At 44.9% G+C, this 14,540-nt stretch overlaps 1 protein-coding gene across 1 annotated transcript; it reads right to left on the bottom strand.

Moving 5' to 3' along the window:
• Window positions 1-13,467, bottom strand: LOC146182307 (store-operated calcium entry-associated regulatory factor-like). Its single transcript, XM_084575927.1, has 7 exons — window positions 13,392-13,467; window positions 11,525-11,718; window positions 8,568-8,678; window positions 7,093-7,145; window positions 3,502-3,749; window positions 1,418-1,458; window positions 1-87 (listed from the first exon to the last, which is right to left on the bottom strand). Exons 1-7 carry the CDS (start codon window positions 13,465-13,467, stop codon window positions 1-3), a joined length of 810 nt encoding a protein of 269 aa, XP_084432053.1.
• Between the last annotated feature and the right edge of the window lie 1,073 nt (window positions 13,468-14,540).

Genomic DNA, 14,540 nt, shown 5'->3' with positions numbered 1-14,540 from the left:
TCAATCCACCTGAAGCTGCACCGGTCCAAAAGCCAGGGCCTCCTCCAGAGTTGTGAGCCCAGCCAAAACCAGGAGTGCAGCCATATCCTGCCAAATAGACAAGATACATAAGCGACAACTCTAGATTTAAATTAGGGACTATATAGAGACGCTGCAGAAAATTTCAGAACGCCTGAGCTCCACCTTTAAGGGTATGAAGTCTACTCTTCGGCATACTGTCATATAAGCGACGAGATTATGCAAAAACAAAATTGAAACGGTTCCCAGTCAAAAAAATTCAATGGGTCCAATTGGGAATTTCTCAACTGAAATGAATTGGTCAGAAACCCATTGAGTCTGACCATATGATATGAATTGGTGCTTCCAATTGGAAATAATTCGTCAGCCATGAAGACCAAATGGTTCACCAATTGAACTGAAATGGCATACCCATTGAGCCCAAATGGTTGGAATTCACATAGCTGAAAAAAAAAAAGAATGGAGATGCAATTTCAATGTTTTCTGTCGAGGAGGGGAGCCGACTTTTATACGAGTGGAATGAAATTACAAGTTTTTACAGAAATCACGAGAGATAAGCGTGCATCACACACGGAACTAACACATATTCAATGTACATATTCACAGGATACTTTGCAGACATATAATCGATTCGTTGAACAGTGCTGCTGGGACCAGTGACACATCTCTGTCATTCAGGGTTAATTTATTTAATTATACCTGCACTTACAGTGGACACGATAAAATCAATAAGATTAAGCGGCATATACATTTTATAAGATCTTAAAATTTTCACTGGTGTCTCTTTATAAAGGTATGTATATATGTGCACATCTCAGTCAAATATATCACTTACTTTCCCAATCGGGAATGTTTCCTTTGGACCAATTAGAAACAATGTGAAGCCCAGTTGGGATGCCCTACTGGTTTCTTCACTCCCAATTGGGCGTCCCAATCGGGAGTGAAGAAACCACGGAAGTGGGCCACGTCTATTCTGGGAGTAGACCAAGTCCGTTTTGGGCGTTTATCAACACAATTCTCAAAATTGGGCAAAGCCAATTTTGAAAGTGGGCCACTCAATTCTGAGAGCGGCAAAATCGGTTATGGATATGAGAGCTCAGTTCTGGAATTGTACAAATCAATTTTGGCGGTGGGCAGCTTATATTTCGAAAGCGGGCGAAGCCCATTTTTTTCCAAGGCAGTGTCAAGAACGCCCGAAGCTAATTTTGTGCATCTTAGAGCCGAACTGGCCTTACCAATGCTCAAATTCAGCCAAGGTACATCATTCCAAGGTCAAATCTCGGGTGGGCCATGATGCGCCTCAGACATGTCCAGTGTAATATATCATGCATTACTACGTGCATCCTGCAGGGCATATCCGAAATATGCTTTGGTCCTGCCTGAGCATTTACATACCCACCTTTGTCGGGTATTTGCCGTTGGGATCGAGCATGGTGCCTCCTGAATGCGAGGCAGATGTTGTACCACAAGGCCACCGCTTCGGGTCTGAAAAAAGGGCCACATATGGGCTTCTGCCGCACAAGGCGGACTTATGGTTGTCCGATGACGGAACGAATCACTGACCCATCGGCGCAACCTTTTGGTCCATGGCTCGGTTCTCAGGCATTTCGCATTAGGCCGGGGGAAAGCTTGCACCCCTTGAAAACCGGTGGGTACCCGGCGGCGTGCACCTTGTATCGAACCTGGTACCTTCCGAATGAGAGGCGGATGCTCTACCACAAGGCCACCGCTTCGGTACGTTTTGGTCCATGATCCCTTTACCAAGCATTTCGTCCCAGAAGAGCCGAGCATCGTAAATCTTATACGCATTGGGTGCCTAGTGGCACCAGGGATCGAACCTGGTACCTCCCGAATGCTAGATGTAGGCTGTACTATAAGGTTAAAGAAAATAAAATAAAGTTGCACCGCGGTGGGTCAGTGATACGTTTCGCCATCAAACAACCATGAGTCCACTTCGTTCGGCAGGAGCCCATAAGCGGCCCTTTTTTTAGGCTACCTTCCCAAGCCAAGAAGCCCTGAGAAGCCGATGACTTTTGTATACCCACTTGAAGAGAACGGTTGGTATCCGGCTGGCAGCGGCAGTCTAACCCACCACCTTCCGAAGCTGAGGCGAGGGCTCTACCACGGGGACGACGCTACTAAGGAAAGCTTACGGGATACGTTTTTTTTTTTCATTTCTGCTGTTTAGATGGATGATACAGCAATTATTTTATCGGCAAAATATGATAAGTAAAAAATTGCCCACGATTACGTTACTTTCTAATGCGAAATTTGAGCGCAGCTTATCAGCTGTTTCACCTTTTCGGTAAATTGGGGCAAAGATTTCGAGCAAGACACGTATGTACAATTACACACTTTTTTTTTTCACGCGTATTCTATCAAGGAACGCTCCACTAACAGTTCTTGGCTGTCATGAAAGAAGTTTCGTGGTCGGAGAAAAGAGACCAATTGAGTTATCGGAAGTGTACGGGAAGCAGCGCGTGGGCCCATAGGAACGTTGCACGACGAACAGATAACAGCGACTATCTGATGCCGCTAGTGAGTGAAGCGAGTGAGAACGGGATGCACGCACCGTGATCCGCTGACAGCGAGCCGGCGTTTCGGCAACCGAACAGCACCCTCGCCGCCACGCAGGAAGAGGGGGGACCCCCTCGCTAGCGGCGGCATCAGTCAGTCGCTGCTAGCGCTGCCTCCGGCGACCGCCCCCCCCCCCCCCTCCCTTCCTCGTGTTCTCCGGTTGCTGCGCGCGCTCCTGCCCCCATCATTCGTCGCTGAGTGTACCCCCTCCCCTCTTCCTGCGAGGCTCCGGTTGCCGAAGCACCGGCTCGAACTGAGGGGATGAAAGGAGGGCGGAGCTGGTTACGAGGCCGACGCGGTCGACGACGGCGCGAAACCCAGGAACGGGCGCCAAAGAGCTGCGCTCTAAACGTGGAAGAAAAGGAACCACAAGCCGCTAGTGAAATTTGAGCCTGCGACCTCCAAAATTTACAACCGGTGCTCTTATCAACTTAGCTGCAGCAATGGCTGTTCAGTTTTCCACTTTTTGGGTATTAATCTTGCCTATAACCAAAGCTTGAGATTAGGGTGCCTCGATGGCCTACTTGAGAGTTCATCAGCGCCACCCTCGTCCACAGTTGCGGACATAGCACGTACTGTATGACTGCTACTCTCGCGTGGAATATGATCGACATGGAAGGTGGAAACTGCGAAGACCCTCTTATGCCGCCAATGGCTCTCACGAGGCTCTCACAGCTAATGAGTTAAGCAAATGTAGAGTAAACCAACAGCCAGCGAGGCCAAGAAAAGGCATATTTATATTCGTAAGCTGGTCAGCATAAAGCGCCTCAGGGCAATCCGCGTATGCGTATTAGAAAGGCGAGGTCAGCGGCAGAGGTGAAAGTTCACTCTGCGCTGAAGGGCTCTTTTATTCGCGATTTAATTAGAAATAAATCCTGGCAGTACCTTAAAAACACTGCAGCTTACCGCTTGCGTACTGGTAGGGGTTGAAGGTGGGGTTGTACGGCGGAGGAGCAATGTACTCCGGCTGCGGCTCCCGACACGGGTGAACGCGTTGGTAGGAAATGCCAGCACCATTATGACCGAAAGCCGCACAGCACAGACAGAAAAGGAAGACTACAGAAATCAAGAATGCAATCCATATAATAAATTTGCTGAGCAGGGAAGAATGCATGCCCTCGGAACGTTGGTGGTGATGCTCCGGGTGCCAGTACCTGAAAGTGAAACAGTCTTCATAAATATTAATGTGGAAGCATTTCTTGGTCATGAATGGCGTGGACAAGAATTATGGAAAGATCGTGTCCGCTCGAACTGTCAATAGAGAAACAAACATTTCCGCGACTCGGTCTTGAACTCGCGCCAGAACGAACAGATCATCTTGCTTGGCCCAGTCACAAGAGCACTACACCACCGTCGCAGCCAATCACGTATCGTGTAAAGCTGCAACACACTTTCGCGTTGTGCAGTAAACATAGTCTTCTTCATCAAGTTCCAATTGCAACACACTCTCACGCTGTGCAGTGCAGCATCGTCGTCTTCAAAAGTTCTATCTGCACCGCTCCTTGATTTAACCTAGGTAAGTGCGCAATACACACACATCTGGCCGAGTGCGGCCGAGGTCCGTTAACGTAGTGTCGGGCGAATCCACTTGGTGGCGTGACAGAACTTGCAGTGCTTTTTCTATTGCCAGAACAGACCAGCAAAGACACGAATAAGCCAGTAGCTAGCAAGAAAACTGCTCCAGCCAAGGATGCCAAGTTTGTGTGACGTCAGATCTCATATCAATTACATTGAGAGACACCGACATACCGCGATAACGTTACGAGATCACGATGGAGTGACAATGCTTTTGTTTGACTTTTATAGATTATGTGTCTTATATTGCCAGATTAAAACAACTTACAATTTCGCATTGACAAACATGCAAAACATGGTGGAACGGCGTTCTTCACTGAATCTCACTTGGAGAGCCCAAAATAAGCACAACGTAGATTTATACAAGTGTATTGTTGATTTTTTTAAAATGAGGGTAACATTTGTATTACAGGCTACGCGTCGTCTTGGAGAGGCATCTGTACAGAAATTCACTGAATTTTTATCCTTGTAATATAGTGTGAATATCAGAGCGACCGATATGGAATGTGTAGTGGGCGAAATGATGATGTGCGCAGTGCTAGCGCTTGACAACTCTGGGCACAGGTTTGGTTTCGTTTGTGATTTTCACGAAGGTGCATGTGTACAGTATATACCGCTATAAAGGAAATAATTACGCTACGCCATGAACCTGCAGCCTCTAAACCCTGGTGACCTGCATTTGTATTTTTGTTTGTATGAATGTGTGAAGGAGCATATACAAGCCTGTAGGGATTAGCATAGTACCAATTCAGTTTCAAAGGCACGTACGGCAGGAATACAACGGCACTCTTCAATTAAATAATACTTTTTTTTGAACGACATTTATTGCCTCAGGGCATCAGTTGGGTATGAGATGAAGAATGAAAAAATGGTTAAAAATTGAAAGTTAGTTAAAGTTAAAAATTAATTAAAAGTTACAGGGATGTTACGTGCAGAAACGCGAAAGCATTCTGAGTTCCACGGCGAGTTTCCTTATGAACTTGTTCTAAGTTTCATTTGTTATCAGACGTGCACAAGTTTGCTTTTACTTAATTTTTTATTAGGGTTGCCCGCCTGGCCTATCTTCAGCATGCCCATCACGACCACCTTAAGCATAGCCACAAGTTAGCGTGACCAACCCCACCTTACGCACCCTGAGCATGCCACCCCCCCCCCCCCCTCCCCAATTTCCTCGCCCAACTTGTCTCACTTCGGAATGCACATCTTGAATTAATGTACCCACATGATAAAACAGAACAGGACACGGGGAAAGAGGAGCGGGCACTCTTGCTGATTATTATTATTATTATTATTATTATTATTATTATTATTATTATTATTATTATTATTATTATTATTATTATTATTATTATTATTATTATCAATTTCTAAGGGAACAGCGGCAGGTTTGTCAAAGTGCGCCAAGACTCAAGACGTTGTCGTCTGCTCATGATTCCACTCAGTTTCTTATCAGTTCAATCCAGGGAAACCGATCACAATGCTGACGGAAAGTTTGTGCTCTTTTTGAAACATGTGGGTAACCGGCAGCATTGTGCATCTATGGAACTCTCGGCACTGGGCCTCTTGCGGTCACGTGGTCAAGGTGGGCCTCGGAGTGAGTACAGTCATACGGCTAAGTGGTGTGGTTATCGAGGCAGCTTCCGCTATCGCTTCTCCGCCCAGAGGTAGCTCACAAATTCTGGTAGCTGCTGATTATCATCAGCAGCTACACTTTCGGCAGGCTTAAAAAATTATAGAGTGAAGTGTATGTTTCTTTAAATGAAGCGTACACTTCGCTCTCTCTCTCTCTCTCTCTCTCTCTCTATATATATATATATATATATATATATATATATATATATATATATATATATATATATATATATATATATATATATATATATATATATATATACCGCGATGTTCTAAGTATGTGGAAACAAGCGCTATAGAACTGTAGCGATGAGTATGCTGTACCATAGCCTCCTTGGAGGCTCTGGCTGTACATGACTCTGCGTCTTCCCTCACCTAACTCTTTCGTCTGCCTGACGCTTGGCAATTTTCGGCGGATATTCCGATCCTGGGGCTGCTTTCTGGTGAACCACAGGCCATGAAACTTTTGTCGGATATTTCCATCCTGGGGTTCCTCTCTCGGGAGTCACACGTCTATAGTTTTTCAGCGGATACGTCTCTCTTGGTCGTCGACGGTCTGATAGTCTGCAAGTAGATTAGTTTTCACCACCACCATCATCAGCCCTGTGTATACGATGATTATGTCTTGTGGTATCCGCTATCTGTCCTGCTGCCGTTTCAACGTTCAAGCAAGGCGCCCGTGTGCTGTGCGATGTCAGTGCACGTTAAAGAACCCCAGGTGGTCGAAATTTCCTGAGTCCTCCACTACGGCGTTTCTCATAGCCTGAGTCGCTTTGGGATGTTAAACCCCACAAACCAACCAACCAACCAACTTTTATACCCAGTTGGTAGCCAGAGGATCATGAGAGTGGAAGTATGTACAAAATTACCATACCTGTTATGCACTCACTATTCTTGTAACGATTTGTTTTTGGCTTATAATTTATCATGCCAAAATATAAATCCGTGACCTTCATCAGAATATCTGCTTTTCAATACTAATTGCCGATTCCACCTCCTATCGAATAACTCCACGAGGATTCCTTTACGAAATAAATGAAATGCAGTGATATGACTACGTGCTTGGTGAATATGTAATGAGTGGTGTTTCATTTCGGAAACTAATAGTCAGCGATGTTTCATTCCGTGTACCTATCGCGTTGGAGGCCAGCTCTGTTAAATAAACACGTTCGTTTCAGGCAAACCTCCTATCACGAAAGGTGCACGTCAAGCCCTATAATAACCAAACGTGTAGCAATAAAATCCATGCTGAGAATAGCAGCTCACAAAGTAAGCTCTCAAAGAACTCACGGTTTCCGCTGCGGATCACGGCCATATCCTGTTTTCTCCAAATAGTATTCCAGCTGGCGGAGAGAAAGACAGCTCGTTTGTGCACGTGGGGGATCTTTTAAACACGGGTTGCACACATTGCAAACTTAAGCACACAAAGGATGTCAACGCAACTAAAACCGAGCTTCTGTGCAACAAAGATAAAAATTAGAGAAGTGCAACATTAAATACATCACGCATATTTCTTCGTTAAAAAAGCGCTATTTTTTATTAGTGCCACGTGAGAAACAATTGTGCGCTATATCTGCGCCTAGGACGTGAAGCATAGTGGCAAATGAGAAGAAAAAACTCAGGCGCCACCTGAAGAATGCGATAGCATTTAAGTTAACAGGTAAATTTCTTTTGTGTGTTTGCACCATGCAATTTCGACGCTGCATTCGTCAGAACATCATCCGACATACATCGATGGTTGAAGATATTTGAGATATAGAACCACGAACTTTTTCAGTGGGATCAATGAGCCATTTTTGAATTTGCTCTTTGGATATCTCTCTTGTGATTGGTCTTTCGGGCTGACGTGACATTTATGACGTCATCACTGTCTCGACCGATCAGAAAGCGTCATATTTCACGGCGGCGAGTATTTGGATTGGTGCGAAGCCCTCGATTTTTCTTTTTTTTTTTTTTTTTCGGGTGGGCCAATGGGGAAATCTGTGAATTTGACCTCATGTGGGTCTTGCTGTGTCATGGGTCCTTAGAAGTGACATGATTTAAACACGTCACCACTGTCTCGACCAATCAGAGAATTAGAGGTCATTTACGAATTTGACTTCATGTGGGTGCATGGTGCTCTGTGGATGGTCTTAATTAGACACGATGCCTCTGACATAACTACTATATCAACTAATCAGGAAATTCGGATCTTACGGCGATGGTATTTCAGTATTACGGGAACTGTAATACTGACGCAATAAATACTGTACACAGATTTATTGTACACTGTACAATAAATCTGTACTGTACACTGTCAAGCCTCTTCGATTCTGCCACTCCCACATCCAATATAGTGTGAGCGGTACCAAACCTAGCGTGATTAAAACGAAAGTATTAAACATTCATTCTTTCTTCACGCCAGTCTTGTCGAAGGAAAAAAGCACGCGTCTGATTGTGTATACATACGAGAATGACAAAAAAGGTGCTTATAGCGCTCTTTTTTTTCCTCCTTATTGTGCGTGCTATACGCTACTCGCTACAGCTATGTCTTCTTAATGTCACAAAGTCAGTTTCAAGACAATATGTGTGGCGGTTTTAGTTTGTTTATCGCTTTCCGCATCGATTACGAAATATCATAACGCCTTCATCGTTAACGTAAGTTAGTGAGCACTGCTATAGATATATAGTTTTTTTCTTGTTATAATGGACACAGAGCATGCTTTCGCTTCTTCAAGAAATCTATTAGGCTTCTCAATATGGGCAAATAAGTGCAAGATACTCACGCCACATGATCCCACTAAGATGAAGTCGTCCTCGGGGTAATCGTAACCCTCGCAGCTTACTTGTAGCAGGCCGAACTTTTGAGTCCTTTTCATTTCCGCCTTGCACTCCCACTGAAAATGAACGCGAAATAACTTGTGTAAAAACTCGGGGTATAGCGGGTAAACATGACTAAAATAAACACGAAAAAAAGAGCGTTGATAGTGACACTGGTATGATTTAAGAAAAAGACAGAAATGGGCGCGAAGAACTAGACAAGTTAACGATGCTGCAGCCGATAGTGCCTGGGATGTAGAAACTCGAGGGGCAATAAATTTAGACATTAATTTGGCGACAGTGGAAAAAGCTGTGGGAAGGAAAATTATAAGATAACGGAGAGGAAAACAGCATAGCCGACAAGATAAGGAACTAGAGTTAATACCGTTCCTATAATCGACATAAAGAGGAAGTGAGCATTGTCATTAGATGTGGTGCTAGACCAGATAACCAGCGCTCCACTGAGGCAGCCGAATGAGGTCACAGCAAAAACAAAGGGAACAGGGAATTGCAGAAAATCAGCTGGAGGGATGAGAGAGAGAGAGGTTCCGCTATCGGCACAGGACACAGTTAGCCGCGGGTCAACCGCAGGGAATTCGTCTTGCATTAATATTGGTTAGGCTGATGTAGGTGATCAAGAGACATATCAAAGCCAGGGAAAAGATAATCTTTGGTCTTTTGGATAATATGAATGAATGCCGAGAGAATGGGGGTGGGAAAAAAAAAAAAAAAGAGCAGAGGGTGATGCATGCAGGCGAGAGATCAGGAAAAAAATTGATTTGGATTTGGGGGCCAAGGGGGGCAAAGCACAGGCTGTTTGACGGTCAATGGCAGAGGAAAGTTTCGACCTGAGCAGGACGTGCTCCGTATGGTGACGAGTTTGAAAAAAAAAAAAAAATTGCAATGACAAGCCACGACGTGTAGGCCTGTGGAAGCAAGGGAGAAAGGGGGGCAAAACTAGTCGATATGTTTATAAATCTGTCCCCTCACGCTGACTGAAGACAATTTTGAAGTAAACACAAGAAGACTGAGATTAGTGGATGGTTGGTAATTCTGGCCGCCCCTATCGTCCTCGGGCAGCCCTCATTTTTTCAATTAAATTAGTTGTACTCAAATAAGATTGTTAGCTACAGTGATGAATAAATAGGACGTACCGTACACAGTAGTATACCGACGAGGTTCCCAAAGTCATTAGAGAGCAAAGGTGTATCCTCAATAGATTAATCACTCAAGTCAGTTACATAAAGTAACCACATAAGTAGGTACTGATACGGTATTAACAATGCGTAAAAATATGGGAATGGTATTTTATGCCGAAATACAGCGCCTTCAATACGTTACCAGGATGAATAAGAAGCATGGAGACGAAAAGTAGCCATCGTGCAAATAAAATCATCTGAAGCACAAAAGCTATGGAGAAATGCGTTACAAAACTTAAGGTATAAATCATAACGCCAATATTATTTCATGTCTAACGTTATACACACATCACCGTGACACAGATCATCAGGCATCTTGGTTTAACATAAGAGCCATAAAGACTCAGAAACTAAAATCTGGCCAGCATTTCATACACAAATTCTGCACAAGTGCGCTTTTAAACTTGAAGTTGTTTATGAAGTTGTTCCCGCATATCGTAAAATTCCACTACAACAATTATTGTATCCGCAGATCCCCATTTGAAATGTTAGTTATTTGCTATTAACGTTCTTGCGATCGTCAAAAACGTTCGCCATTTTTTTTTTTATGACAGCCTTAACGATGAATGCAGTGGACAAAATTTTAAATAATTTTTTTCTGCGCATCAAAGCGTGCACCATTCAGTCACGTTTTTCCATAACAGTATCTCACAATGTTTCACTGCTACCTCATAATTAAAACTGATTTCGAGAAAGGCGAAAAAGATTTGTTGATGTTGATTGAACATACGCAAACAAATGAGACAGCAGATGGTTTGGTTATATTGTTACATCCCGAAGCGAATCGGCCTGCGAGACGCCGTAGTGGAGGGCTCCAGAAATTTAGACCTCCTGGGGTTCTTTAACGTCCACTGACATCACACAGCACGCGGCCACCTTGCTTTTCACCTCCATCAAAGAGCAGCCGCGGTGACCGTTCTTTGATGGAGGTGAGAAGTGCCCGCGTGCTGTGTGATGTCAGCGCCGCGGCTGGGATAAACCCGCGCTTCGTTTGGTTGAGCCGTTGTTCGCCATCCCATTGAACCAGAACGGCGAGGTAACATCAGGCGTTTTTGAAAGTTTGGCGGAAACTATTTGCTATCGTCTTGAAATGAAAACCTAGTTTGAGGAGGTTTGAGTGACCTGGAGATCGCTGAGCAAGTCAATCGAGCCGCAAGGGAAGGGGGTAACGTGAGAGTCAAATGATGATCAGAAGAAGAGAGAGAGAGAGAGAGAGGACATAATGGAGGACTCCGGGATTTAGGCTTATGCCGGAGCCTTCCATTACAACCTCTCTTATGCTGTTCCTTAACAATTCGTAGATCAATTGTCCTTCATGTTCGAACTCCCGCGAAATCAGTCCTCAATTTTTTTTTTTTTTTCCTCCGAAGCACGAATTCAGGATGCCTATACGAATTGCGATATTCTCAGCGGGAAAGCGACATGACAGCTGTGAATAGTTTAAACCGTCTGCTGTGAGCAATCTGGCTCCATCCCTGCAGCGGTGGCTTACTTATGTTTTCGCGCACTATGATACGTTACTGTGTATTGAATTGTTGCGCATCGAAAAGCTAAAGCGTTCCGCCGAATCGCTTCGCATTCCTCCGAACTTACGGCTCGCTTGTAAACCAGAAGATTGATGTGCAAAAATCCATCATTTTCGTACGACATATATGACTGATCATTTGTTGCCACATAGTTTTAGGTATTCTAAATGGCGCGGGAAAAGTGAGCGCAATAGTCACCTGCACGTCTCTGCCGTCGCTGCCGCGGTTGTAGCACTGAACCACCGAAGGGGCATCGCGGCATCCTGCACTGCCCCCGAGGCAGTTCAGTTGGGGGACAGGGTGCGACCTTCGACCAGACGTGTACTGTCCTTGACGCAGGGTCAGGACCTGCACGTCTTTGAGCCTCACTCTGTCTCCTGCAAACGGCAGGACTCATTAGTGAGGAAACAGCGCCAACGCGATGCAGATAGAGTTTAAAAAAAAAAGAAAGAAGCTCAGAGGAAGGATACAGGCCAAGAAATTCCTCAACACTTTATATCGAAAAGCCCATCTATTGAAGTTTCTTCTCCGCAGTGAACTGCAGATAACCGGCGTCGTGAAGGGAACGGCACTTCCTGAATAAGTCTCAAGTCTCACCTTTGGCTGGAATCTGTGGAAAGTACAAGAGTTCTCTCGCGAGCAACGCACGCCCTTTCTGACGCAGCGCGTTTCAACCTCTCGCTCAATGCTAAAGTCAGTGTCGTCAAGACACGAGCGTGCGCTGTCACCCTTTATGTGGCGCGTATCGCGACAATCCCGCGCCGTGTGGTGAATAGACTCGCGTCCCTTATAGGGACTTTTGTGTGGGATGGCAGGACAGCGCTAGTTGCCCGTCGCATCCTACACGTTCGGAGGAGCAGGAGAGGCCTTGGGGGCGACACTGTTCAGAAGCCGCCCGTACTTCAGTAGGTGTCCATGAGAAATGAGGATATAAATGTTACAGCCAGAAGAGGACTAGACTATTCTCTGCATTTGGCCGTTCGATAATCTACACCGGGCCTGAATATTGTGTAAACCGTGAAAATACCGTAGATTATGATACCGAATCAGCCTTGGAGTGAGCGAAAAACGTGTGTCACTATTATTCTAGTGTGCTAGAGGTGCGGGATTTCGTCTCGAAGGCTTCCACTCGTGTATCATCACAATTCCATGTGTTTAAAGCATCTCTTCCAGCTACGTCCCGAAGAAAATAAAGGACCAGCTTATTCCACGGCTGTAGGGAGCTTTAAGAAACTATGGGGGACACTTAATCTCTGAGCTTTAAGAAATTATGAGGGACAGTTAAGCTCTACCTTTAATGGTACGATGCGATAGCGTATACGCTACCATCCAACACTTTAATCAAGTCATACGAACGTGCCTGTGTGTATAGTAGGGGTAACGTGAATTCAAATGTCCTAGCTGCCAGGCTGATCAGCCTCTCTTATGAAAGGAGAGGCCCGAGTGGGTAGATCCTGTCAAACGTTACGTCGGGCAACCCTACGGCCAGTCAGTGTGAGGTCATATCAGCTCCCGCCTGCCATTGCCATGCTCGTGATTGCTCGCCCATAACGCCAACGCCGGGTTTGTGGTTAGCGGGGCCTTTAACGCTACCGCTTTAATATATTAATGCATTCTACATCGGTTCCGAACACTGGTTTGATACGCGTCAGGTGATTACAGTTTATCGCTAGAAGACCTCACGCAACTCGCATGACATAATACGTAAAGGCAGGAAGAGCGCAGGTAGCAAGTGTAATCACGAAAATACTTAATATAAATACTTATGTCGGCGAAGTTTAGCTTTTATAAGAGCATTCTAAGAGAATGATTGAAAATCTCGCGAATGGAGGTATCAAAGAGCTGCAGTGAAGGAGAGAAAAAAAGGCAGTTCTCACTGTCATGCGTTTTCATACATTCAAAATACATGTTTTTTGTAGTTCTCGCTTTCACTTTTCTTGTAGGCGGTTGTGCAAGGTCATCAAGCCTCGATTTCTATGTCACAGCTCAAAGTCGACCATGTAGCGTCGGCTGTGCATTACATGAATGAGATGAAAAGCTAGGCCATGTGAAAGCATTCACCCACCTTGCCAGCCGATTGATGGGCTGATGAGCAGCAAGAGCAGAATGGCAAGAGCGCAGCGCACTCCGAACTGCTTCATCGCAGGTGTCGTGACTTAGGGGCGCATATCAACATGCATCCACTTTCGACGACACAGTAGTGCAGTCCTTATTGTAAGGACTAAATCACGAAGTCAGCGTAAAATGGACGCTGCATCTTTTCACTTCCCCAGATAAACACAGCCACGGCATACCTTATGATGCTGATGCTGATGCTGATGCGGCCATTCCCCTTTGTATCGGGGAATCACAAAGTTCTGGATCAGGCCAGGAGATGCCACCTTGCCATGATGATGATGATGATGATGACCTTGCCATGGCCGGGAACCACTGAACGGCTTCCTTCTTCTCTTTCAGGTAGCGCATTTCCGTTTAAAAATATTATATATGGCAGCAGCTATCTTGAATACGCTGTCCTATTTAATGCGTAAACGGCGGCGAAAAATTTTATCGACGCTATATGCAGCTGCGGTACGTTTGCCTTGCTGAAGATTTTGCTTTTTAAGAAGAAATAATAATAAAAAAAAAAGTGCACTGCAGAATCTGCATTTGGAGTAATGCGAAAGCACGGATGCTGCTTCTGGTTGCTTCTAGTTTCTTAATCCACTTCTTGTTTACCCATTTTAGTCTTTGGAACTTTCAAATAGCGTTCCAATCCCTTCCTATGCACTTTTTTTGGCTCTACTTCCGGTTGCATGACGTCACATCCTCTACGTCACATTAATTCACTTCTTGTTTACCCATTTTAGTTTTTGGTACTCTTATATTTCGCGACAATTCCTTCCTACGCCCTTTTTCGGCTCTACTTCCGATTGCGTGACGTCACATCCTTGACGTCACCTTAATTGACTGATTTAATTAACTACTTTAGTATTTGATACATTCAAATGTGACACCAAGCCATTGGCTAATGAGACCATTTTCGCATTTAACATTACCAGGCGATGTGGCTATATATATATACCAGGTGATGTGGCTACGTCCCAAGCAGGGCTTCTTTACACTTGCAACTGCGTTTCAAGGTACGCGTGCGTTCTTGATAACCTGTTCGCCAGTGAAAATGTTATTCAAGAATAGTCGCATGTCACGTGCCTTTTCTATTAACCAAGAGGTG

The sequence above is a fragment of the Amblyomma maculatum genome, chromosome 8 (assembly GCF_055883805.1).
Source record: "Amblyomma maculatum isolate TAMU_Amacu chromosome 8, ASM5588380v1, whole genome shotgun sequence".
Lineage (NCBI taxonomy): Eukaryota > Metazoa > Arthropoda > Arachnida > Ixodida > Ixodidae > Amblyomma > Amblyomma maculatum.
This window is presented reverse-complemented; position numbering and strand designations above follow the sequence as displayed.